The 27066-nt window shown below is 36.3% G+C and overlaps 4 protein-coding genes across 4 annotated transcripts; 3 read left to right on the top strand and 1 right to left on the bottom strand.

Moving 5' to 3' along the window:
- Positions 1-2686: 2686 nt before the first annotated feature.
- LOC121261991 lies at positions 2687-3375 on the top strand. Its single transcript, XM_041164440.1, has 2 exons — positions 2687-3088; positions 3151-3375. Exons 1-2 carry the CDS (start codon positions 2687-2689, stop codon positions 3373-3375), a joined length of 627 nt encoding a protein of 208 aa, XP_041020374.1.
- Positions 3376-3854: 479 nt separating this feature from the next.
- LOC121263075 (50S ribosomal protein L22, chloroplastic-like) lies at positions 3855-8937 on the top strand. The gene is made up of 7 exons (XM_041165863.1): positions 3855-4195; positions 5977-6110; positions 6365-6447; positions 7162-7329; positions 8095-8205; positions 8333-8399; positions 8476-8937. The coding sequence occupies exons 2-7, from the start codon at positions 5990-5992 to the stop codon at positions 8748-8750; spliced, it is 825 nt and encodes a 274-aa protein (XP_041021797.1). The 5' UTR covers positions 3855-4195; positions 5977-5989; the 3' UTR covers positions 8751-8937.
- Positions 8938-10901: 1964 nt separating this feature from the next.
- LOC121262891 (O-fucosyltransferase 16-like) lies at positions 10902-17127 on the top strand. Its single transcript, XM_041165572.1, is given in 11 exon segments — positions 10902-11242; positions 11342-11392; positions 11489-11579; positions 11819-11866; positions 11869-11894; positions 13789-13877; positions 14005-14188; positions 14899-15080; positions 15744-15846; positions 16232-16563; positions 16652-17127. Coding segments are annotated over 11 exon segments (1710 nt in total). The 5' UTR covers positions 10902-11083; the 3' UTR covers positions 17097-17127.
- Positions 17128-17719: 592 nt separating this feature from the next.
- Positions 17720-25696, bottom strand: LOC121262946. The gene is made up of 11 exons (XM_041165654.1): positions 25007-25696; positions 24556-24650; positions 24204-24397; positions 20449-20488; positions 20249-20330; positions 20034-20111; positions 19790-19915; positions 19406-19527; positions 18825-18864; positions 18344-18418; positions 17720-18115 (listed from the first exon to the last, which is right to left on the bottom strand). Exons 1-11 carry the CDS (start codon positions 25324-25326, stop codon positions 17950-17952), a joined length of 1338 nt encoding a protein of 445 aa, XP_041021588.1. The 5' UTR covers positions 25327-25696; the 3' UTR covers positions 17720-17949.
- Between the last annotated feature and the right edge of the window lie 1370 nt (positions 25697-27066).

The raw sequence follows: 27066 nt of genomic DNA, 5'->3' as shown, positions 1-27066 counted from the left end.
TCATGCTGATGGTTCTTTTGTAAAAAAAAGGCTTGATCATGCTGTTGCTAACCAAGTATGGAGAAAGACTTTTAATAAGGTTGAGGTGGAATCTGTAATAGCATGGTATTCTGATCATCTACCAATTTTGTTGTCTTGCTCTAGAGAAAGTTCTATTAATGATAGAAATAAAAGACTTTTTCGATATGAAATGTGCTGGGATAAGGAAAGAGAGTGCAGTGAAAATGTAAAGGAGGCTTGGGGAAGGAATGAGGGGGAGAGAAGCAGGCTATCAAATGTTCAAAGGGGCCTCAACCTGTGTAGGCAGGCTCTTAGAAGGTGGTCTGCAGGAAGGGATTCAAGGAGAGAGAGAGAGATTAAGTCTCTTTCTGGAAAACTCAAAGAGCTTAAAGAAGAGGAGGGCCCTACTCTAGTTGGTGAAATAAGGCAGATGAGTAGAGATTTAGAGGAACTGTTGGAGCAGGAGAACAGTTGGTGGAAGCAAAGAGCAAAGGCTCATTGGTTGCAGCAAGGGGATTGTAATACAAAATTTTTTCATATGAGTGCAAGCCAAAGAAAGAAAAAGAATACAATTTTTGAAATTACTAATATGCAAGGGTGCACTCTAAGGAAGCAGGAAGACATTGAAGGGGCATTTGGGGAATATTTTGAAGAAGTGTATAGATCCAACAAGCCTACTGAAATTGATATTGAAGCGTGCATCTCTGATATTGAGCCTAAGATTTCTACTGAGATGAGGAAGGGACTCGAAGGATCCTTTAGAAGGGAAGAGGTGGAAAAGGCTTTAAAACAAATGTCATCTTGGAAATCTCCTAGACATGATGGGTTTGGGGCTGGGTTTTATCATAGGCATTGGGGCATTATTGGCAGGGATGTTGGTGATGTAGTGCTAGAGTTTCTTAATGGGGGAAATATGGTGCCAGACTTAAATCATACGCTTATTGCATTAATATCAAAGGTGAAGATGCCCAAGGAGGTGATGGAGTATAGACCAATCAGCTTATGCAACGTTTTGTATAAGCTGATTTCAAAGGTCCTTGCAAATAGAGTTAAGAAGGTACTGCCTGAAGTCATTTCACAATCTCAGAGTGCATTCATTGCTGATAGGCTCATAACTGATAATATCATGGTTGCGTTCGAGTTGCTTCACTTAATGCAGTCTAGTCATAAAGGAAAAACTGGGAACAAGGCAGTAAAAATAGATATGTTGAAGGCATATGATAGAGTGGAATGGCCATTTTTGAAAGCTATGCTAATTAGATTGGGTTTTGGTGAGAAAATTACGAGGTTGCTCATGATTTGTGTCCAAACAGTCAGTTTTTCAGTTATGGTCAATGGAAAATCTGGAAAAAAGTTCATACCCTCAAGGGGATTAAGGCAGGGAGATCCATTATCCCTTTATTTGTTCCTGATTTGTGCAGAAGGATTGAGCCATTTGTTTAAGAAAGCTAAAAGGGAAGGTGTGATAAGGGGTGTAGCCGCAGTTAGGGGTGGTTTAAGAGTCAATCATCTGCTTTTTGCTGACGATTGTGTGATCTTTGGCAAAGCAACAATTGGAGAGTGGAGAAATATGTATGCTATCCTTGAGTGTTATGAAAAGGCCTCGGGACAGAAATTAAAAAAACATAAGACCTCAATTTTCTTCAGTAAGAACACAAAGGAGGGTGTTAGAGGTGAGATTTACAGGGAAGCTGGGTCTTGTATTTGTGATAGATATGAAAAGTATCTTGGGTTGCCAGCCATTGTAAGAAGATCAAAATATAATGTTTCTAGGGGTCTTAAAGAGAGGGTGTGGAATAAGATCCAAAATTGAAAAAATGTGTTTCTTTCAAAAGCTGGGAAGGAGATCCTTATTAAGGCTGTTTTACAAGCTATCCCTACATACACTATGAATGTTTTCAAACTGCCTCAGAGGTTGTGTGGGGAAATTGAGCAACTTTTTGCAAAGTTTTGGTGGGCGCAGTACAAAAAAGATGATGGAATTCAGTGGTGGAAATGGAGTAGGCTGGGGCAAGGAAAAAGTTATGGTGGATTGGGTTTTAGACAACTTGAAGACTTCAATTTGGCAATGCTAGCCAAGCAAGGATGGAGGATTCTAAAAGACCCTTCTTCTTTAGTGGCAAGGATCTTCAAAGAGAAATACTTCAAAGACACATCCCTTCTTGAAGCCTCACTGGGTAAATTCCCCTATTTCATTTGGAGGAGTGTGGTCTGCATTGGGGGTGATTAGGAGAGGAATGAGGTGGAGGGTTGGTAATGGTGAATCCATCAGTATATAGGGTCAAAAATGATTGCCAAAGACTGTGACTAGGTGTGTGCAAACTCCAGTGAATGGGATAAATGCTGATGCTCGTGTGAGGGTGTTGATAAATGAAGTTGGGTTGGGTGGAAGGTTGATTTGGTGAGGCAAGTTTTTTGATGAGGAGGAAGCTGATTTGATATTATCCTTGCCAATTAGTCCTATGGGTGCAGAAGATAGACTAATTTGGGACCTTACCATGTTCAGCAGCAAGAGAGGAGGCAAAGGGCTGGGGAGACCTAAGAGGCTGGTAGAGGCGAAGTCATATGGAAACATATTTGGAAGCTGGGAGTTCCAGGATTTGTAAAGCATCTTTTGTGGAAACTGGCAAACAATATTTTGCCTACAAAGCAAAACTTATACCAGAGAAAGATAGTGAAGAATGCAATGTGCCCAATATGTTTGAGAGAAGAGGAATCTGTCATGCATGCCATATGGGAATGCCCAGCTGCTACTGATGTTTGGGCTGAGCAAGGCAGTCCTGTACAGAAGTGGAGTGTAGGGGTGAAGAGTTTCTACCAACTGTGGGAGGAGGTGCATAGTAAACTCACAGCAGAAAATGTAGAAAAAATGGTTTTTATTTTGAGGAACATATGGTATAGAAGGAATATGGTGGTTTTTGATAATAAATTCTTGAACCCGGCTAGCATTGTACAAATGTCTTTATCAGGTTATGAAGATTTAAAACTGGCTCGAGAAAGGAAGGGGGAAGATGCTTTTCAGGCTGATGATAATGCTAGTACTAGTAGAGGCAGGGGATGGAAGAAACCAGAAGGCCAGCTGCTTAAAGTAAACTTTGATACAGCAATAAAATAGTCTAGTAAAAAGTTGGGTCTTGGGGTGATTATTAGAGATTGCAGAGGGGAGGTTTATGCTGCAGCATGTCTTACAAGAGAGGCGAGCTATGGGCCTTTAGGGCTGAATGTATTGCTACGTGGGAAGCTATGGTTCTTTGTGAAGAATTGGGTTTAGGTGAGGTCATCTTTGAAGGTGATGCAAAGAGTGTCATTGATGCAGTGAGCAGTGGTGAGAAGGATGACTCTAGCTACGGTCACTTGGTTGAGAATTTGCAGTAGAAATTGAACTTCTATTCAAGGTGAGAGGTTGCTTTTATCCATAGGAAAGGAAATGAGGTTGCCCATCAATTAGCTAAACTGGCTTTATATGAGGATAATGATATGTACTGGGTAGAGGAAGGCCCTGAGGCCATTACAAATCAGTTGAGTATAGACAAAATGTATAAGGATTTTGTTACAAGTTGAATATGAATACAATGAGGTTTATTTCAAAAAAAAAAAAATATATATATATATATATAGTTATACTAATAGTCTAATATTAATACTATTATATAGTCTAATATATTATATAGCTATAACTAATACTAATATTTATTCTAATACTAATAGTCGACTATAGTTATACTAAATTACTAATATAGTTATAGACTTATAAGTTTAGTCTAATTAGACTATTGGCAATAATTTTGATATTATTACTAAACGACGTCGTTGCATCTCCAGTCTCCCAGGCCTTAAGACAGTAAGATCCCTCTTCCTCACTCTCTCACTCAGCCTCTCTGCCTGGCAGCCTCTCTGCATCTCTGCCCTCTCACGCGGCCACGGCCCACGCCGTTGCACTGTGCACATCTCGCCGTCGCCCCCTTAGCCAGATTCCCCTCCCTCTTGCCGTCGGCCCCTCAGAAACACAGACCCGCTCTCTCGCCGTTGCACCTCCCCTCACGGCCTCACCTCTCGAGCCGTTCACGTCGCACACACATCCCCTCGGCCCCTTTCTCAACGCTGCGCTGCCCTCTCTGTCTCTCACCGTCTCACGCAGCCCTCCCATCTCTCACGCAGCCGGCAGCCCCTCTCTCACGTCTTTCTGTCTTCGACGGTAATTTTTCTTGGAACAATCTCGGATGCGTATATCATTTTTAATCTCCGTTGGTTTAATTGTTATGGGAACTTTTTTGTTTCAAAGGTTTATTGGTTAAATGGGAACTATAGACATCTTTGAGAGTTTTCGTCTAGGTGTTGCTCGTTGGACTTGATTCCTATACAATTTTGTGCATCTTTCTTTGAGGTCAAGATTGTTTAGACATATGCTCCCAGTTGTTAAAAGAAAGCAGAACAGAGAAACTATTTCACTTTGGGTTGTCGATTTCAAACACAACAAAGAAAGTCTAATACTTCCAAGTTGAGTGAGACTCTTACGTCTGCAATGATATGGTTGGGTTGCGGACTTCCCAGGTTTTTTTTTCTAAGGACCACGTTAGCCTAAAGCTCTGTTTGTTTTGTTTGATTAAGCATTTGAGTTGAATGAAAGCTTTCAAGTGTCTTTGCTCCATTGTCATCAGTCCCATATCTCCTGTATGACTTCCAAAGATGAAATCTCCCATTTCTACTAAGTCGAAAATGAAAAATAAAACATCTACTGAATTGTAAAAAAAACCTACCTACCAGTTGGATGCCCTTTTGAAAGATTTATTAGCTCTCATACATAGATGGAGTCAAGATATTAAAAGTAAAAAAAAAAAAAAAAAAAAAAAAAAAAAAAAAAAAAAAAAAAAAAAAAAAAAGAAGAAGTTAAAATCATCTTCTTGAGGATCTTTATTTGTCTAACGTCAATAGTGAAGGTCATTATTTTTTATAAACTTACTAAACATATTATATTCTTTTCTAGGATTTTGTATTATAAATTTTTGTGTTTCTTAAATTTACTATCATTATTCCTTTCTTAAATCATTTTTTATAAATTTACTAAACATATAATTTTTTCAAAAGGTTTATGCAAATGTGGGGGCAAAGAGCAGCCTTTTACCTCGTAAGATAGGATACATTCCCAAGCATTGTATTGGGTTCTCATCCATAAACAGTACTGTTCCCCAGGAGCACCTGCTTAATAATATTCTAGCTAGCTAGCTGAATAAGTGGTGTGAACTTAGAAATATTCATATATGTATGTTTTTAAGACTTGTATTGATGTTATATTTGGAATATAGTTTTTCTATATATATATATATATAATTGTTTATATATATATGAAATTTATCCATATAACGACTATCCCGAAACGGTACACCTAAACGTATTGGTACCAAAATATTCTATTCTAGTACCTCAATTGGAACGGTCACCAGAATGGAATTCAAAACTTTGGTTAGGAGGGGTTGTATTTTGAGAAATGCACAATTTTCTTGGAGACTGAGATGCTATGATTTGAAAAGTGAATCTACGGGGTAATGGTGAGGGAGAACTTCTCAGTGGTGGTTAAGAGGACGGAGGATGTGTACGGAGGACTTCAAGAAGTCGATGCTAGAGTCGGGGAATGATATCGGAGAAGCAGTTTCTTGTGAATGCCTTCTCGGAGATTTGGGAGGTTTCTGCAACGCACCTAGGGGCTCCAAGCTGAGCAAAATGAATCTTGATTTGCTTTTTTTATTCCCTCTATTATTTTCTTTCTAGCTTCAAAATTACATCTAGTTTTGTCAATTGTGTAATATATTCTGCTACGTGCTGGGATTTAGATCTTGAGTGAGAGATTGACGAGTCTTACGCTACACTTTGAACCCTTGTCTTTTTTTTTTATAAGTCACTATGAACACTTGTCTATTATTTTGTGCATCATTGTTTTCTGGGTTTTACAGTCAAATTGTGCTTGCCTTTTCCTTGTAGATAATTTGAGGTCATGGTGGGCTGGCAGAGACAAATACAATTTGTACTTCGTCGCTTTGGGAAAAGAGTGGAATATAATTACAATGCATCTGCCAACTTTTCTTCGGTTCGCTTGGAATCCTCCACTTTTACAAGTTAGTCTCCAATTTTCTTGGTCGAAACAAGTTTTGAGTGCTGTATGTAACCAGTTTTATAAATGAAAAATGTATATATAGCATCTTTCTTTCCCTTGTTGCATTTGCTATTCACGACCAAGTTATTTATTTGAAATGCTGTTGTTGTCATCGTAATCTTCTGTTGAGATAACAACTATGTCGATGTATTTTGGTATTTTGTGTCCAATAGAAATGCAAATTTGAGGATAAAGAAACACTTATTGCTTTTGCAGGTGAGTTACCTTATTTGCAGAGACTATGGAGACCACCTTCTGCAAACATCTCAAGGCCTTTGTATCAATATTTTCAACAATTGGTACTGCTACCTCCCATTTTTTGTTTTTTGAAATGATTTTCTTCTGCTTATGATTTTTTTTCCTGATTCTCGAGAATTTTCTTTTTTTGTTCCTCACTTGTCCTCTAGTTTAGTGAAGTTCTTGAGTTTTATCCCATGTAGCACAGATGCTTTAAAAAGAAAAGCCGTGCTGCATTTTTTTATTGGCACCGGGTGTCCAAAACAAAATCCCGACTAATCCGGGGAGTACATAGGCGCTCGGCAAAGAGCTTCCCGCAAGTGCACCTCAACTGATTTAAGGGGAAATTCCTTCAGTCCAATAGCCCCTAGAAATTGTTTGCTACCAAAGGTTCGAACCTTAGACCTGGAGGGAACACACCACCAAGACCAAGGTTGTTACCACTTGAGCCAACCCCTAGGGTTTAAAAGTCTTACTGCATTTTATACATGACAGACCTGTAAATATATCAAAAACCATATGTAGGTATCCATAATTCTGAAGTAGGTCTGATCACGTACTAGATGCAGTGGACTAACACTTTTATAATCTTTTTATTTGACAAAATTTGTTAATATGAAGAATGATTAAGGGGAAGAGCATGTGTGCATGATTTGAAGGTTGAGTTTCATAGTAGATTACAATCAGGGTATTTGTTTTTAATCATCTATGTTTGGATTTGTAGATATTGTTTATTGGCAAAGTTTTCTTTTGCTTATAGCATTTTACTGCTCCAGGGAATTTCTAGTTCAAGGAAGTTACTAGCAGATTTGTCTGAAGAATCAGCCATCCCATCTCCATTGACTCCTGTGTTGGCATTAAACAGTGGAAAAAGTGATGACCAGAACCTGAAAGCAGTCTCTAAACCTTCTAGGGTTCAAGCTGTCTTAAAGGGCATTAAACAGGTACGTTATTATTAAAATGTTCTTTAATTAGCTAGTCATTCAGCAAAAAAAAAAAAAAAAAAAAAAAAAAAAAAGGGAAAGAAAGAAAAAGAATCAGCTGGTCTCATCTAAGAATATTAGTGGGGCATTTAAACATTATCTTTGTTTTTTGTTCCATATATGAGATGCATATAGCCATTTAGATTATTATATTTCAAATCCCAGATTAATACAAAAGAGAGATTATTATATGGATACTAATAAATCTTAGTTGATAGGGAAGCAATGTGTAGCATGGAAGGTATAGAACCATGACCTTGGGCCTCATTATTATTATTATCAGTCTTCTGAAATTTGTAATATTGTACTTCTTTCATTTCTAAGGATTCTGAATATGATATGCACTTCCATTTAAACGAGTGAAGAATTGGGACACAAAATATGAAAGTGGAAGTGACACCTATTGATATTTTCTTATAGTCAGCGACTCAGCTGCTAATTTTCCTAGCATTTGGAACTTATTTTCAGATCAATTTCCAAACTGAAGTTGCTCAAAAAGCATTGTGTACATGTATACACATGGTAGGTGGTGGTGGTGGTGGTGGTGTATTTTCAACATTGCACATAAAGGATGTCTTACAATGGAACATTAAAAATGCTTATTCTGTTGCACCTTAACGACATCTATATGAGTTATGTACTTAACTGTTTCCTTATCAAAAAAGAAGTTATATGCTTAACTGTTATCCATACTTTGTTTGCCCCTTGGTCAAATGCTGCTTTCAGAGTCCAAAGAAGATCAACTTGGTTGCTGCTTTAGTTCGTGGCATGCGAGTTGAAGATGCATTGTTGCAGTTGCAAGTGACAGTAAAGCGAGCTGCAAAGACTGTATATCAGGTAATACAAGTACCCTACACTTAATGTTTGATGGTGTGTTCAGAATGCCATGGAAGCAGGGACTTCATTCCTTTTAGCTGCAGATTTAGACTATGTAGACTATGTAATAAGTATCTATTTTCTGCAGGTTATTCACTCAGCCCGAGCAAACGCAACACATAACCATGGGCTGGATCCAGATCGTCTCCTCATTGGTAAATGATGCGAGTTAAGTAGCCTTTTTCCTTTAATTTCAATCTTGCTAATCCTGCATTCTCTCATTTCTTGCAGCTGAGTCATTTGTTGGGAAAGGATTATTTAAAAAGAGGGTTTCCTACCATGCTAAAGGAAAATGTGGAATCAAGGTGAGACCCGAGTGCCGACTGACAGTAGTAGTAAGGGAGATGACCGCTGAAGAGGAGGCTGAGATAGCCAGACTGAGAGTCCACAATTTCCGCAAGCTCACTAAGCGAGAAAGGCGGCTTGTACCTCATAAGCTTATTGAGACAACTCCAATCTGGAATCGCAAGGGCAAAGCTCGTGAACCAAGTGGCGTGGCTGCATGAGCCAGCTTCACTCCCATGTTTCAGAATCTTACAGAGAGTTTTGTAGAAGTGTGGAGAGATCTCTTCCAATACCTGCATTCGAATAGAAATCATCTTGTAGAAATGGAGGAGCAACCTTGTTTCAATCTCAAGTAATACTTGCTCTGAAACAGTTCTATTTAATAAATTAGACCAAGCTTTTACTTTCTTTTGAGTCTTTTTTTACATCTCTTTTTCTAATGGTTTTAACTTAGAGCCGTGCATGCAAATGCAACTCTGGCTGTTGTAAACAAAATAATCGGATGCGATAGACCAGTTGGGAAAGGATTATTTAAAAAGAGGGTTTCCTACCATGCTAGCTTTCACTTGAAGACCATGATAGCTTTCAGTGAATGGAATTAATGGTACATCTGCTTGAATTGTATACGGTTGTTAATTAAAAAATTGCATCATTTTTTCCTATTTACTCATTTTGAAATTGTCTTTTTTCTTTAAACTTCGATTTCTTTTGTCTTGAATCCCATATTTTCTTTTTAATTTTTACTTGTAGTGCTATTCTAGCCCAAAGTTTTGGCCGCCCATGAGTACTACAATTCGGGTTTTGTAAAGATCCAAAGGAAACGGATTTATCCATCGGGCTTTGTAAAGATACAAAACCGTTGCTTTCTGTTGTCCTCTCCTTCATATCAGGGAACTTGAGGCTTAGGATGTATTGCCCTTTTTTTCTCTCTCTATTTGATTCTCAAGTCGATAGCAAAAACACACGTATTAAACTGTTTTTACGATATAATTTAATTTAAAAAATAAATTTTAAAATTTAAATCTTATAAATAAAATTTTACGATTTAAATCACGTAAATAGTATGCTCTTATAATAACTCATTTATTATACTTATATATTAAAGTTATGATTGGAATTCCCAACAAACGTCTGAATACATGCAAAGGACTCGACAACTAAAAAATTTTAAATCACAAATATGGCGTCAGGTCTAGTCTAGCCCCCACGTTAATTGATAGATGGTAGCTATATATCTTTGGGTGATTCCAACATTTTTTTTTAATTAAACCAACTAACAATCATATCCATTACTTTATGCTACCAAAACTTCCAAACGTGAAAGACATGAAAGAAAAATTGTTCAATTATATCACATGAAACACAACCTCATTTTTCCCCCCATTTTCTGGGCGACTCAATAAAATGACTGCATCCGTAAATAAAAGAAATGATATTTGCAGTAATACGATACGTAAGTATTGCATTCTTTCTTTGAAAGAAATAGATAAATATGAAATTTGTATAAAAAAATTATTTTTTTAATAGTAAATCTCACTCTTTTTCAAAATGAGTGCATTAGGCTTGCACACACCCTAGAACTATATCTAACATTACTCAAAAATAAAATGCGCCTTAATTACATAATGTTGCATTAAAAAAATATCATAAAATAAAAATATATCACATCAAAATAATGTCAAATTATACACTAGCACTTTGTTTAAATGCTGAATAGTATTTATCTAAGTATTTTTTATAATTCAGTGAGACATAAACACGACATGTTGATCCGATTAGGCTTTAAAACTGAGATTTAACTATCTATAGTTAGCATTTGATGCTAGAAAATCTATAAATTGTGTCATTTAGATGAAATAATTGCTATCTATTTTTATAATTTTACTTGTATAACTATTCGTGTGGAGGTATAATATTGAAAATGGTGAGATTTTTAAAACTCAAAAATTTAAAATTTAAGTCCTCATTTGTTTTCATATATAAGATGAATTTAGAATAAAATTAAAAGTTGAATAAAATATTATTTATTTTTATTAGAATATATTTTTTTAATATTATTTTGTTTTGAAATTTAAAAAAAAAATTGAATTGTTTATTTTATTTTATATAAAAATTTAAAATAATTAAATAAGATAAGATAAGATAAATTAAAAAAAATTATGATGAAAAACTAGGCCTATTTAAAAAAACACTGAAAAAATAAGACTATACCTTGTAATATTATGCATAAAATTTTAAAAATTGGGGAGCATCTTCCATCATCAGTAAATGGGCCAATGGCGTACAGAATCAGACTGAAATCTCAACTTCAATGATGATACTGAGAGAGAAGCTTAGAGCTGAATTGATTATAAAAGAGGCAGTGGCACATGAACCTTATAAATTTCCTTTTAAGACAGAACGGAGTTTTATCTAATGAAATCTCTAATCTTAACATCATCCGCAAACGTGGTTTAAGGGAAGGGAATTGGCGCTTGTTTCGGGACTTTTTAGACTGGATAGAGAGCGCTGTGCTCGGGGCTCTGCTCCAACAGAGTCGCCATCCCCCGACATAATGGCGTTTCAGAGGCGGCGCCACCACTATTACCTCCGCCTCCAGCGTCTTATCCCGTTTATTTCCGCCTTGTCAGCCGTTCTTCTCATCCTATTCGCTCTACTATCCTTTCTCGCCCCTTCCCCCGTCGATTCCGTTCACCTCCGCCACCGTTCCTTCGTACTCTCTCTCTCTCTCTCTCACATACACACACACATACATTTTCTCTTTTTATGCATTTTTATTCTTTCGATTCATTTCGAGTGGCATCGTGTGCAGCTCAAGATTCGCAACGACGATGCAGTTGGAATTTCGTCATTTCGTGTTCCGGTTGGTGTTTTCGATCCTGAGAGACTAATTTCAATCTTTTATGTTTTCTTGGATTTCTTGTTTCTGCTCACTGTTTTCTTGAACTTTGAGCACTAGAGTGGCGAGGGGAAATCGGCTCGTGATCTTTGGAGCTCCAGAAATTACAAGTTCTACTACGGTTGCAGCAATGCCAGCAAGAAGTTTCAAAGTGCGTGTAACTTCGCAGCTCTTTCTTTTTTCTTTCCTTTTTTGTTAGAATTTTGCAATTAAAGTTTCTTCGTTTGGTTTTGCTTCTGGAAGTTATTCTATTGGTTCTGATCACCACCTACTATTTAACTACTTAGTATTGTTTCTAAGGTTTCCGACTTTTGGTTTTCGGATAGGCTTTTGCGGAATGCTAGTTTTCTACTGATTATTTTGATTTGGAATTTTCTTGTTTTATTTCAGAAGTTGAAGCTATTACGCATCCCAATCGATACCTGGCAATAGCAACCAGTGGGGCTTGAATCAACAAAGAACCGGTGTAATTTTCTGGACTTGTACCTCTGTACAGTAGTTGTAACTTGTAAGAAAAGGTTCTTGCACAGATTTTTATATGTTGGAATGAATGTTTGCTAGGCAGAAATTTTGTGAAAGTTGAAAGATTTTACTAGTACTCGACAAAGGGGAACGTACATGCATTTCTTTGAATTATTTGTTACTGCTAGCGCACATGAAAATAAAATGAAATTATAAGAGGATTGCTGACTCTTTGGCAAATGACAGAGAGCGTAAAACTAAAGAATTAAATGAACGAAGATTTGAGATAAGCAAGTACTGCACATACTTATAGCATATTCTTTATTGTTTTACTAAAGTAGGGGAATGCTCCAGACACGTGCTGATGGAGATACTAATCAGGTCTGAAACTGTTTTTATAACCCTGATTTCATCTGCCTGTAACCGAGACCTCTTAACACTATTTTTTTTTTTAGAGAAATGCTATGCATCAGCCACTATTCACTCCCACACCCCATGCCTATAATTTTTTCATAGGATGTAAGAATGTTTTTCATAGGGTGTAAGGTGTGGGATTGTGAATAGTGACTGATGAGAAGAATTTTTCTTTTTTTTAATAAGTTAGTTGGTTGACTAAGTGCATGTTTAGGATTGCGGTGAAAAATAGAGCTTATAGCTTTAGGGCTTATAGCTTATAGCTTATAGCTTAAGTAATAAGTTCTATTATTAAAAAGTTATTTATTGTTTGGTAGCCATATGTTTACAGCACTTTCAAACATTTTATATTTGTTTGGAGACAAATTAAAAAAATGTTTTCTAAGGTAGAAATGACTATTATTTTATTTTTTAAAAATTATGACCATATCTTTGAAAATTTAAAAATTGTAATTATCTGAAAGTTGTATGGGTATTTTTGCCCATTGAAAGTCTTTTTAAAATTCAAATTACGTTCCGCATTATCTAGAAAAGCACATTTGAGGAAAAGCATCAAAATGTTGCTTTTCCTCAAACGTACTTTTTAGCTTATTTGAGATTAAAAAGTACTTTAATCTGTAACACCCAAACAACCTAATTTTTCTATTAAAGAGCTTTTAAGACTGTTTAAGCACTTTTAGGACTCCTAACGCAATCCCAAACAGACCCTAATTATAATTGGTATCAGGTATAGTGGATTTGGGTTGACTTTACTCATGGATGTAAAAATGAATGTGACTAAATTACATCAAATCTTCTTGTCTTGTGTGGATGTTTCCATTTTATTTTCTATGTATTCTGCTTCTGCTAGTCTGAATTCCAAATTGGTAAAAAAGCTTCTGCTGGCCTGAAGTACCTAACATTTTTCTTTCAAGATACTAGTGTTAATTTGAAGGTGCAGGGAATCAACCGATGTTTGGTTGATCCTTTCTGACATTTCTTTTAGGCTTAGTTTGGATCATCAACTCCTCTCAACTCATCTCAACTTATCATTACAATTTTTTCGAATTCCAACACAAAATATAATAAACAGTTCAACTTTTTCAAATTCCAAAATAATAATAATATTAAAAAATAATATTCTAACAATATTTTATTATCTCAACTCAACTCAACTCAACTCAATTCACTTCAACATCCAAACGCAACCTTAGCCTCGTCTCAGTGAGAAAGATACAGACATAATATTTTACTTTATCAGTTGGTATTGTTGTTTTACATAATCCAGGTGTAGAGTTAGTGCGAAGCAGGTTGGGTTGCTTAGTCAGTCTCTTAACTGTTCCCTGCAGTTACATTGCCTGTAGTATTGGGACCCTGTAGGCATGATGTGTGTGGTTACTACAACCATCTAACCATTGTTTTGTTGCTGTGCCACTTCTTGATTACAAGTATTTAAATGATGTTATTACTGCTCATACCAAGCTTAGCAGACCTACCTTTGACAGATTACAGATGCTGTGGTTGCTGCCCGTATATTAAATGCTACTCTTGTTGTTCCAAAGTTGGACCAAAAGTCCTTCTGGAAAGATTCCAGGTTGGTAATGCTCTGCAACATCTCTTTGAAACTTGGAAGTTGCAAATACTTCTAGCCATTCAAATTGAATCTATTTGCATTCAGTTCTTACATTGCAAGATAACAAATCTCTTACTTTGTTTTGCAGCAACTTTTCAGAGATCTTTGATGTCGATTGGTTTATATCATTTCTGTCAAAAGACGTTAAAATTATTCAACATCTGCCTAGGAAGGGAGGGGAAACTTTGGATCCATACACCATGCGTGTGCCAAGGAAGTGTAGTGAAAGATGTTATGAAAGTCGTGTATTGCCTGTTCTCTTGGAAAGGCATGTAAGTTTTCATTCTCTTATGCATCTTTTGATTGCCTCTGTACAGTATAACTATGATTTTCCTTTTTTGTTTTTGTATACTATTGCTCACATCAGTAGATATTCTTAACTTAGAAATGATGATATGGATGGCATAACGGAAGTTTGATTTGTTTCTCTCTCATGTGTACCTTTAGATGAATTGGGACAATACTTGGTTGATGTCTTTCTAATTGGAAAATATAACCAGGTGCCTGTGGAATCTTTTATTTCAGATCTTTTAGATCATAGGATTTCAACTTGAGGAGAATCATGCATCCTCACTTGTTGGCTTAAAAAGCGATTTTACTAAACTGAACGATTCCGATTTTATTTTTATGGAATACAAAAGAAAAATATCATTTGCGTAGCACCCAAAAGAAATCTGAAAGGATTGAAAAAGAAGAATATCAACCCCTGAATCTATTGTATTCTTAATTTTACTTGTACATGCATGTATCAAACTGCATTTGAATCTTTTATGTTTATTTTGTGATTGAACATTATAATTTTTGAGAGTCCATGTTTATTTTAAACATGCTCAAGAAATATGTCAAATCACCTATATCAAATAGAAACCACATCCCTGATGTGACATTTCCCACTGTTGCTTTCGTGCGGCTCATATTCTATCTTGAATATATTTCAAATAATTCCAAAAAAGAATGCTTACTGGTCTTTATTCTTTGACAGGCTGTTCAGCTCAGCAAATTTGATTACAGACTTGCAAACAAGTTGGGCACAGATTTGCAAAAATTGAGATGTAGAGTTAACTACCATGCATTAAGGTTTATTGATCCAATACTTCATATGGGTGAAAAATTGGTTCGTCGGATGAGGATGAAAGGCAAGCATTATATCGCATTACACCTGAGGTAATCTAATTGGTCTTTGAACTTCTATAACTCCAATGACTATGGTGTAATTAGAGAAATAATTTAACTTTACCATTTGTTCTCTTGTATATCCTGTATAATTTCTGCACGGTCCTGACAAGTGGGCTGTATACCTTGCGTTGGTAAAGTTCCACATCATAAAAAAATGTTTCCTGCACTGCACCATTTTGATAAAGCCGATTGTGCAAACATTTGGAACCTGTGTTCAAACTTTCAGGTTGATGGTCACTGCTGATGATGAAATAGATTGTCATTTGTAGATGCACAGGATCTTATTCGCGTGTTTTCTTCAAACATACGCACATTGTACACACAAACACGTATACACAAATGTCCACACCACTTACATCTACATACTTGAGGCCTATTTCTCCGTTTCCTTTGAACTTGGATTGAAAAACCAACTTACAGCATAGGTTTTGAGTGTATGATTTATGTTTTGAGGTGATGATCTGGTGTAGTGCTTTTGAGAAATTTGGAATTCTAACCGCAGGCTGTCAGGCTGAATCTCTAGGATTGATAGTGGCCGTGTCTGCATTCTGTGGAGAATAAATCATCATTGCATAATATGCATTATAATGGAAAAAAGAATGCTTTTACATTGTGAGAGTTTTTTATGCAACCGGATCTTTCTTCTTACAGGTTTGAACCTGATATGCTTGCATTCTCGGGATGCTATTATGGTGGTGGAGAAAAGGAAAGGAAAGAACTGGCTGCAATACGGAGGAGGTGGAAAACTTTACATGTTAGTCTCAACTATTTTACATAAGAAACTTCTCTTATTCAGCTTGATCTTCCACGTTTTTGAGATGCAAAATGGAAACCTGAAAATCTAAATTCAGGGTGCATGTATCTGACTTCTAACTTGAAGCTCAACTTTAGAGGTGGGATAGACGAGGGGCAATGGGTGTGAAAAGAGAATCATAGATAAATGATGGTGGCCATATGTGTGAGCAGCCTTTCCTACATAGGAATGTGTGTGCATGCACGTGTTTTTAAGATGAATGAGTGATGCTGCAATGACGCTTCCGTAACATATATTTGGGACCTGAGTCTTATATATTGAAATTGAATTGATAATAATCTATAGTTTATGAAGCATGTCTGAGGCTTTTTTGATTGACTTGCAGATTAGCAATCCTGATAAGGAAAGGAGGCATGGAAAATGCCCACTCACACCAGAAGAAGTAGGTCTGATGCTGAGAGCACTGGGATATGGCAGTGATGTCCACATTTATGTGGCATCTGGGGAAGTGTATGGAGGGGAAGAGACATTGGCACCCTTAAAAGCACTCTTCCCTAATTTCTATTCAAAAGAAACTATAGCCACTAAGGAGGAGTTGGAACCGTTTTCTTCATTTTCTTCTCGCATGGCTGCACTTGATTTCATAGTGTGTGATGAAAGTGATGTATTTGTGACCAACAATAATGGAAATATGGCTAGAATATTGGCTGGACGAAGGTATGCATTTTTTCTTTCCGTTTACCATCCTCTTTTCTATCTCTTGTTTGGACTACCTGCTAACTTTGGAGCATTTCCCTACGTGCAGGAGATATTTTGGACACAAACCTTCTATTCGACCAAATGCTAAAAAGCTATATCGGTTGTTCTTGACTAGAAATAACATGACTTGGGAAACGTTTGCCTCTAGAGTTCGTACTTTTCAAAGAGGTTTCATGGGTGAGCCAAAAGAAGTGAGGCCTGGCAGAGGTGAATTTCATGAGAACCCATCTACATGTATATGCGAAGATTCTGATGCCAAGGCAGAAAGAGATTCCGGACCTAGAAAACATGGCAAGGGTCACTATCCCACCAGAAAAGATGTAGTAATTGATGTTCAAAATCTTGATGATGAGCCAGAATGGCTTGATATGGATGACAATGAAGATCGGAATGAACCCCTAGAGAGAGGTCTCTTCAACAGAACTGTTTCGGATTTTGATGGAGCAATCTCTGATGATGATCTTGAGTTGGAAGAGATTCTTTCGGACTAACAAAGCTATCGGTAACAGATTCTTTTGTTTTTTTTTTTTTTTTTTTTTTTTTTTTTTTCAAAAAGGATTTCCGTAATGGACACGTGGCAATGGAAAAATTTTAGGTACTCTTGAAATAAGGACTATACAGTACTCCATGTAATTAAAATTATTTATGTAAATATTATTTTTAATTGACATGGCTATGATAAAAAAGGCAATGCCACGTGTCCAAAATCTTTCGGCCATGGTACATAAATGGCATCCTGTATGATAAAGCCACTGGGAAAGAAGAAAGAAAATGCTAACCAGCCTGTGACCAACGCCACGATGTTGGGATCATGTCAGTGACTGTTTCGAATTGTTTATTATAATTTATATAAAAATTTAAAAAAATTATAATAATAATGATGATACGAAGCACTTTTCCCATCCAAATAGGGCTAATGTAATGAAATCTAAACAAACTGTGTTGCCAATACATGTTTTAGACGTATATATGTATATGTGAGTGTATATATATGCATATGTATGTACGTACGTACGTATATTGCCTGTGGCACTTCGGCCCTTTTCTTCTTATTCCTTTCTCGTTTTCTTTCTTTTTCCTGTCCTATTGATACTATCTTCGTTTACTCCGAAGAACTTAAAAGACTTCAGGCATTATGTCATCTCTCAGGATGGGCCTAAGCTGATGCCACACAAGAATGTATCTTTCTTGCAAAGATGAAATCGCAAGTAAATGTTGTCCAAAATGTAATCAGGGTCTGAAATTGAAGAAATGGAGGGCATTCACAATCCAAAAGAATGAATTAATTGAAAGAGTTTCATTGATATAATTAGATTTGAATCGTCTATACCACCTAACTGAAACTTAGGAAGTAGGAGGCAACTCTTCTGGCGAGTAATTGGCTGGACGTGGTGGAGATGTCCCAAACTCTAGATTTGGGTAGAAACCAGGTGGCCGCTCCCGGGGTTGAATTGAAAGTAACTGACTCGAGTTGCCCACAACGTCCGCCCAACCGTAATGAGGTTCAGCCCTTCATCAAAAGTAACAGCTCATCAAATTTTAATTTGAACTTAATTAAAGCCATTTTTCTTTGAAGAGGATCACATTAACAAGGAAACTAGAATTAAAAAATAAATAAATAAACCTTCAAAAAGTAATCTCTACTCTAATTCTCAGAACTGTATTGGCTACTCCCACTTAACTTACTATAGTGTGCATAAACTGCTAGCTTTGATGGTTAATATAAGTATATTCTTACTCATAATAGGATTCCTCGTCCACAACAATATCCCAGCTTTCGCCTGTTGTGCTCTTCCCATATTTATGCACTTTACTGATGCAAGAAGAAAAAAAACGTATTAGCATCTAATACAGCATGCAAAAAACTACTTTTTTTTTTTTTTTAATTGGCACCGGGTGTTTGGAACAAATTCCAGACTAAACCCGGGGGTGCATACGCTCTTAGCAAGGTATTTCCTACAAGTGCATCGGGTAATGTAAGGAGAAAATTCCCCAGTTCAATGGCCTCTAGAATTGACTTCCTACGCGGATGTTTATCTTAATAAATACATGAAAAATGAAAGAACTGGGGCTTAATCAGATTATATTCAGAGGCAGTTAACTTTGAGAACAATTTGAACATGGTTCCATGCAAAAATCGAATGATTGTTGAACTGTTAGTTATCATGAGTGGAGAATTGCTAGATTCATAATGTGGTTTAATAGTTTGATGTCCATACCCATTTCCGAAGTGTTCTTCCCCCCATGTTCTTGACCAACCTGAACGAGAGAAAAAAAAAAAGTAATGATGAACTCACGTACACCATACCTCATTGGTTACATAAACAAGAACATCTCAATTGCTGGACAAGGAAATAACTTGCTGAGAAATCCTAGGCAACTAACAACCAATGCCTCCAGTCCTGGCCTTCAAACCATGAGATAATCCTGATATATAGATTTTCCCGCTTCCTAGGAGTAGACCAGTTATGCACATTACGGTATGTTCAATATTTATTTATTTTGTGCAGATCAGTATCATGTTCTAAAGAATATTTTACCCATAGGGTAGACCAGCTGAGCACTTATTTGTGTTTTGATAAAAACACCTGCTACATATGTGGCCAGGGATAAATATTACCAAAATTATAATCTGCAAGCAAAGGAAGACCCGTATGAAATCTCAAGGTATAAACGGAAACGGATATTGGTTGCTGCACAAGAAATTCCAAAATAACAAATAATTAACTCTAAAGCAGTATGAGCAGATTTGATAGGAAAAATATACAGTATCACTTGAGAATGTTAGCATTAGACATACGTTCACCAATGGGAGATACATGCCATGTCTCCCCTTGCCGGGAACCTATTCCAGCAAAGAACTTCTCTTCCCATTTGTCTCCCCATTTGGTTCTGAGTTCAGTCTCAGCCCATTTATCTGTCCTGAGGAGGTTAGAGAGAGAGAGAGAGAGAGAGTCAACTGGGAAAGTCTAATTGTATTAAACAGTGTCACCATGTCTCGGAAAAATGAAATACTGGAACTTCCTAATATACTTCTCTTTTTCTTTTTCTTTCTATCTGTTGCTCTGTATCATTAAAAAATGTATTATATGCAGTTAATTAAGGGGAATATCTGAGTCTAAGACCAAATGAATTATACAAAGCACATTTAACTTCGAAGTGATATGAGAGGATGGTTAAAAACCATTTGAGAACAGATCCTCTTCCGTCATAATGCTCTCCCCACTTCTCCCACCATGACTGTTCTTTCAGTCTACCATATTTATGTGCCCCTTTCTCAGTCCAGCCTTTAGCATCGTATTTCTCCCACCTATATCCAGATTAGAAGTATCATCAATATATTAGCAATATAAGATACCTCATTGTTGCTCGGATGCATAAATAGTACACAACATGCCACTATTGTGCATCAAAATATATTAGCTTACCACTTTTCAAACCATCCAGCATTCTCAGTGCCAGATTTTGCTTGTTTCTGCGCACTTCTCTCTATCCTTGCTAAATTACTGCAATATCAAAATCCAGGGAAATTGACTTGTTATACTGATTGACATGGAACAAACAGGAAAGTTACATTTGTAGTGTGAAAAATAAAGCAAATCATTCAATTTTTTTTAAAGGACAGTATGACAATAAAGAAGACCTCCATTCATCTTGACGAAGATTTTCCTGCCATGTTTCCCACCATGAATCCCCTTCGGCATTTCTACCAGATTTTTCCACACCTGTGAGAAAATATAGAACTAAATGAATGCACATATAACGAAGCAAAAACTCTGATCAGCTACCCAAAAACTCTTTTATAAAGACCAGCTGTTCCAGTAAAGATAGGTCAGCATGTACCTAGCTCTTTGTATCCACTCCAGTCACTTTTCTCCCACCACTGTCAATGAGATTAATAAATCCAATTAAATGCATACTCTTGAAATGATACTTAATCGGGTCACAAAAAAATGTTTACTTAGATGATTAATAATAGTGTTTTGTTTTTTGATCAGTAGTAGGTGATTAATAATAGAGTGGACAATGAAAAGTGATAGATCACTCAAAAAAGAGTCCAAAGATAGGAAATTATTTGAGAAAACAAAAAATGTTACAAGAATTTTCTTCCAGTAATTCCAATGCACTTGGATAATACCATAGATAGCTAGAAGGCAAAGATTTCGGCCAACGGAGAGACATGTTCCAAGTTAAAAAATGCTAGTAATATAAAAAAAAAAAAATATATATATATATATATATATATATATATATAAACTTTCAAGGCATGAAAACTAGATAGAAACCATTAACTTAAATTTCAAAATATCATGATCCTTTTCATCAATAATGTGCTAGTAATACAAGTAGAGATTGACTACTACTATTTTTATGAAATTTTGCATCCCTTCTGACAACATTCATACCTTGCTATGTGCTAATACACTGATAACTTGAGGCTAAAGCATCCATAAGTTGTGACAAGGATCCAACAATAAGTTAACAACAATGATAATGATGATTTGATTTGATTTTACGGAATGAAAGAGAATTTTATCTACCATCTAAAAATTTCATAGGTTCTTAACAGTCATTTGGATTTCTGTATGCATTACATAAGACTCCAAAAAAAAGGCATCAGCCTGGCCGGCTAGGGAAATATTCTACAATATGTTTCTACGCTGATTAATATTTTTTATGGGTAAAAAAGAAATTTCTACCCTGATTTATGGGTATCAAGAGCCTGGTTTTTTTTTTCCTTTCAGCAGTCATAGCCTCTAAACCTAGTCCTTATTGCCTTAACCCTATTCAGCCTCCATTATGTCTGAAATTTCCAAAATTTCCACCATGGCCAGACCTGAACCTGTGGTCAACACCAAAACTGAAACCAAAGTAGCCCATACCGAACCCCATTCAGTCCAAATCACAAATATCCGTCTCAATGAAGCCAACTTCTTGAGATGGTCTCAGTCAGTTCGAATGTATATCCGCGGAGAGGTAAGATTGGATACCTTACTGGTGAAACCAAGGCCCTTGATAGAGCAGACCTGTCATATGTTATATGGGATGTTGAAAATTCCATGATTATGGCTTGGCTTGTGAATGCAATGGATGAAGATATTAGCGCTAATTACATGTGCTATCCTACTGCAAAATAACTCAGGCATAATGTTAGTCAGATATATTCTGACCTTGGAAATTATTCTCAGATTTATGAATTGCAGCAAAAAATCGGCACGACCCAACAAGGGGAAGACAGTGTGACTAAGTTTTTAATGTCCTTAAGGGACTGTGGCAAGACTTGGATCTAATGATTATGAATGGAAGAGCCCTGATGATTGCAACTACAACAAGAAGATGGTGGAAAATGCAAGAATTTTTAAATTCTTGGTTGGACTCAATGAGGAGTTTGATGAAGCCAGGGGGAGGATTCTTGGTAGACAATCTCTGCCTCCAATCGGAGAGGTATTTTCTGAAGTGAGACGTGAAGATTGTCATCGGAATGTTATGCTAAAGAAAAAAGGGGTTGATGGAATAGTGGAGAACTCGGCTTTGGTTGCTGCTAATCCTACTGTTTTGGCTGCTGCTAATGCCTCTGTACAACGGTCATATCCCAATCAAAAATCTCGAGGATGGTGTGACTATTGTAATAAGCCACGCCATACCCGAGAAACCTGCTGGAAACTACATGGAAAACCAGCAAATTGGAAAGGCAGCAAACCTTGACCTGGAAACAACCAAGTAATTCCTAGAGCAAATGAAGGCCAGACCAATGTTCTAATTTCAGAGTAGATGGATCAACTTCTTCAACTGCTGAAATCCAATCCGATATCTGCTACTTCTATTGGTCCTTGGCCCAAACAGGTAAACAGGGTGCAGCAAAAAACAAAATGTGGTAGCTAGGAGTAGCGCAGAGGCAGAATTTAGAGCAGTTGCTCATGGGATTTGTGAAGTGTTGTGGATTAAAAAACTATTGGAAGAATTGAAAGTCACTAATCCACTGCCTATGAAACTGTATTGCGATAACCAATCTGCCATAGCCATTGCTCACAATCCAGTGCTTCATGATAGAACAAAACATGTTGAGGTCGACAAGCATTTTATAAAGGAGAAGCAGGACAGTGGACTGATTTGTTTACCCTATATCTCTACTATTGAACGAGTAGCAGATATACTTACAAAAGGACTACCAAAGAAGCAATTTGAAAATTTGATCGGCAAGCTGGCTATGGAAGACATCTTCAAACCAGCTTGAGGGGCAGTGTTGGAAAGTTTCCAAATTTATCCAGTCAACTCTCCCTGGATTATAGGAGAAATTTCTGTAATTATGTAAATATTCTTAGGAGATATTCTAGGAGATTTGTTAGCAATTGTCATTCTTTCATTTTGTTATTCTTTCCTTTATTATTCTTTCCTTTTAGCTTATCCTTGTAGTCTATAAGACATAGGATTGTACCTTATTTTAGTTAATAAGAAATACTATTCTCTTCTCCACTTCTAGATGTGGTATCAAAGTGGCGCAGTGCAAGCGTGGTGGGCCCATAACCTGCAGGTCCCAGGATCAAACGTGGCTCTGATACCATCTAGAAGTGGAGAAGAGAATAGTATTTCTTATTAACTAAAATAAGGTACAATCCGTATGTTCTATAGACTACAAGGATAAGCTAAAAGGAAAGAATAACAAAAGGAAAGAATGAAAATTGCTAACAAATCTCCTACAATATCTCCTAAGAATATTTACATAATTACAGAAATTTCTCCTATAATTCAGGGAGAGTTGACTGGATAAATTTGGAAACTTTCCAACAAAAGCCAACATAACAAATCACTTTCCCCATAGCCATCAATCGGCACCTATAACCTCCACCAAGAAGATCTTGCAAATAAGATGACCATTACTTAAAAGGAAATGCTTTTGCTTTCTCATTACTAAAGTACCCTGGAAAGTTATATAAATTTCAATCCCCCAATGATGATTCTCATTCCCTCTTAATCGTATAGATGAGAAACATCACAACTCCTTGCATAGAAAGTTTTAAATCAGATTACACCTTGAGATTGTCAAAGGGTTATGTACCCTTGAGCTTGCAGCTGAAATGAAAACGGTCTATTAGCTCATACCCTTAAGCTTTTACCACATTCTCCCCTCTTTTTGATAGGTAATCAAGAAATTGTATTCATAGAAATAGGCAAAGCCCAAGTAAACAGGGAGTATACATGAGAAGCACCTAGTTAGAAATTTCTCTCATCTTTATAAGTAGCTCTTTATCCTGTTCGGCTTTAGTTGATTTTCTTTTTTCTGATGAATAAGATTTGGTTGATACTCAACACCATAACCAACAGTTCTGTCAAAGGATAGACATTTGAAAGGTAGCTTCAGTTATGTATCAAAATATCTAATAGTAGCCTCCGAAACATGCGAGTTGCGATCATTGAGTGGGTCGAACTTCTTCGGTTGCATTTTCATCAGTATAGATATATATAAAGTACTGTAAAATTAGATTAGCATTTTCAATTACACTAAGTAATTCACAGAACATTTATTCCATTTAGCTTCACTCCAATACTAAAATACTTTCCTACATGAAATATCATGATATCATAGAATGACTTCATACCGTTTCTTTCCATTCTGAGGAACCATCGTGTGACTGACCACCCATCCTTGTGCGCCTAGATCTGTACCCATTTTCACCCAAATCTTCCCCGCTTTCTTGATACCAAGTACTTCCATCTTCATTGGTGCCGGACTCGTTAACATTCTCATTCAGCAAGCTAATGCCCCAGTCCTTCTCATTCGCAATACCAGTGTCTACAGTGAATAAATTGACCAGTGAACACAAAAGGTTTTATCAGACATGATATCTCCAGATGCCACCAATCAGTTGTTAGCATAGATGGAATTTCTCCGTTGATTTTCTTAGTTATCTTAAGTTTTTAGCATGAGCAATGTCAACCCATTCAAATTACCTCTTTTTGGAGGAGTGTCACGGGATTGTGGACCAGTATTCCCCAGGGTACAGCGAGGGTAGAATTGTATTTCTTGTTTTGAAACAGAGCGCCATCTGCATGATAATTACAATGCTACAAAAGCAACTCAACCAAACCAATGGCCAGCACAAGTTGTCTTCCAAAAGCAATCAAGACCTTAAAAGGACTCTAATATGCAAGCATTACATTATAAATACACCGGTAACAACAAAAAATACATACATTATAGACAATTGCAGGCGCGCACACAGATATGTACGTACGTATATAGAATAATAAAATGCTATATGTATGTTCTCTTTTCCGTTACGTACTGACGTAATAAAAATAAATACTGTTAATTTAGGAGTTTTTTACCTTTTTGACTAATGTGAAAATACTGATATAACCATGTGAGTAAGCAAAACTAAACAAGAAAATTGGAACGTACTGAGAAGAAGCGAAGGGAATCGCATGGGAGACTTGGGTACGGACTTTGTGGAGGGTTTTCTTTGGGTCGAACAGCCATTTTTCTGTCTTCTCCATGCGCTTCGCCGACCCGGTCGCTCTCCGGATCGAGACCACCGGGTCGGAGCCGCAGCAGCTGACTCGAGCCAGCTGTCCGACTCTGTCACGCACCTTTCTGCTCCACCGTTTCCCCAACTCTAGTCCGAGGCCACGTGTCTTAGGTAAAACATCTCGGACGAATCGTCGTCCTGGCCCGAGCTTGAAATTGAACTGAGCCGATAAGCGTCCGGAACTCGCCACCATTATTTACGAAAATGCCATTCCAATGAAATAAAAACAAAAAATACAAAAGAAAAGAAAAGAAAAACTCAATGCCCTAGGAAAAAGCTCTTAGCACAGAGTTTTGCTGGATTGCAGAAAGATAAGAAGAACTGTGTTATTCTCCTTAGTTTGATGCAAGTACTTTTGGAGAATAAGAAAAGGGACCAACAGGACTAGATGCGAGAAATTCGGGCGAATCTTTGTGCTAGGACATTTGATGCTGAGGGACTGAGCTTTGAAGAGTGAAGAAGAAGAAGAAGAAGAAGCTGAAGAAGAACAGAGATAGACAAAGATCGAAGAGTGGAGCTTTGGCAATGGCTGTGGAGTGCGAATTCCCCGATTTAATCATACACGTGTACAGAAGGCGGGGCCCACTTATGCCACGTTTCGACGTTTTGTTCCGTCACTTCTCTCCCTGTTGGGTTTTGTCATTGTCTCATTGATGTGCTTGGCAGCCCGACTCACGAATCCAATAATTGTTTTTGTAAATCATTTCGATTTGTCTTGTCACGTCTTATCTTATTTAATAATTATAATTTTTAAAAAGTTTATATATTAAATATAATAAATAATTTAATTTTTTAAATCTTAAATAAAAATAATATTTTAATAATATTTTATTCAATTTTTAATTTATATTTCATCTTATTATATAATTAAACAAAATTAAATAATAAAAATTTGATAGGCAGATCAATAGGAGTGTCAAATCATGTTAACGGATCGTATTCGTGTCGTGTCAAGACATGTATATTATACTATATAGATCAACCCTAACCCTACTCGTTAAACTTATCATGTCAAAATCTTAAACCCTAACACGACCCATTAACATAACGGATCGTGTCGTGTCAACCCGTTTTGATCCGTTTATGTAAATAAATTGAAACATATTCAAAATTAATCCATTTTATCTAATTAAGTTTGACATAATTTTATATAAATATTAAAATCATAATATCTATAAAAAAAATATATAAAACTACAAGTCTAAAATTAGATTTCAAACAATAAAAATATCGAAATTAAAATATCAACAATTTTATTTTTTAGGTATAAAGGTATAATTGTAACTTTAACTTTCTTAACGAGTTATAACGGATTGACCCGTTATCAACCTGTTAAGCTATCTTATCTTAACGGGTCAACCTGTTTTGACTCAAACTCATTAAAGGTAAACTTTAACCCGTTTTTATCGTGTCGTGTTCGTGTTGGATTAACGGGTCGTGTCACATATTGTCACCTATAAGTGGGTGTCATCTTTTATGTCTAAATTAGTTCTATTTTTTTTAGAGAGAGTTAGTCCTCTAAAATCTTATGAATGGTTGAATTTTATATGTGGCTAGTCTTATATACCTCTTTCCCCATGTATGACCTCAGTTTTCTTTGTTTTTATAAATTATTTTATCTTATCTAATAATTATAATTATTTTAAATTTACACATAAAATATAATAATTAATTCAACTTTTTCAAATTTTAAATAAAATTAATATTAAAAAATTATATTCTAACAATATTTTATTTAATTTTTATCTCATCACATCTGTGTAACCAAACAAGATCGAGTAGTGAAAATTTGGTGGGTGGGTGTTATCTTCGATATCTAAATTAATTCTATTTTTTTTATTTTAGAGAGAGTTAGTCCTCTAAAATCTCTTGAATGGGCTGAATGTTATATGTGGCTAGGCTTATATACCTCCTTCCTTCATGTAGAACCTCT

Source organism: Juglans microcarpa x Juglans regia, chromosome 4S (genome assembly GCF_004785595.1).
Source record: "Juglans microcarpa x Juglans regia isolate MS1-56 chromosome 4S, Jm3101_v1.0, whole genome shotgun sequence".
Taxonomy (NCBI): Eukaryota; Viridiplantae; Streptophyta; class Magnoliopsida; order Fagales; family Juglandaceae; genus Juglans; species Juglans microcarpa x Juglans regia.
The sequence above is the reverse complement of the archived record's forward strand: the minus strand, read 5'-3'. Positions and strand labels throughout refer to the sequence as shown.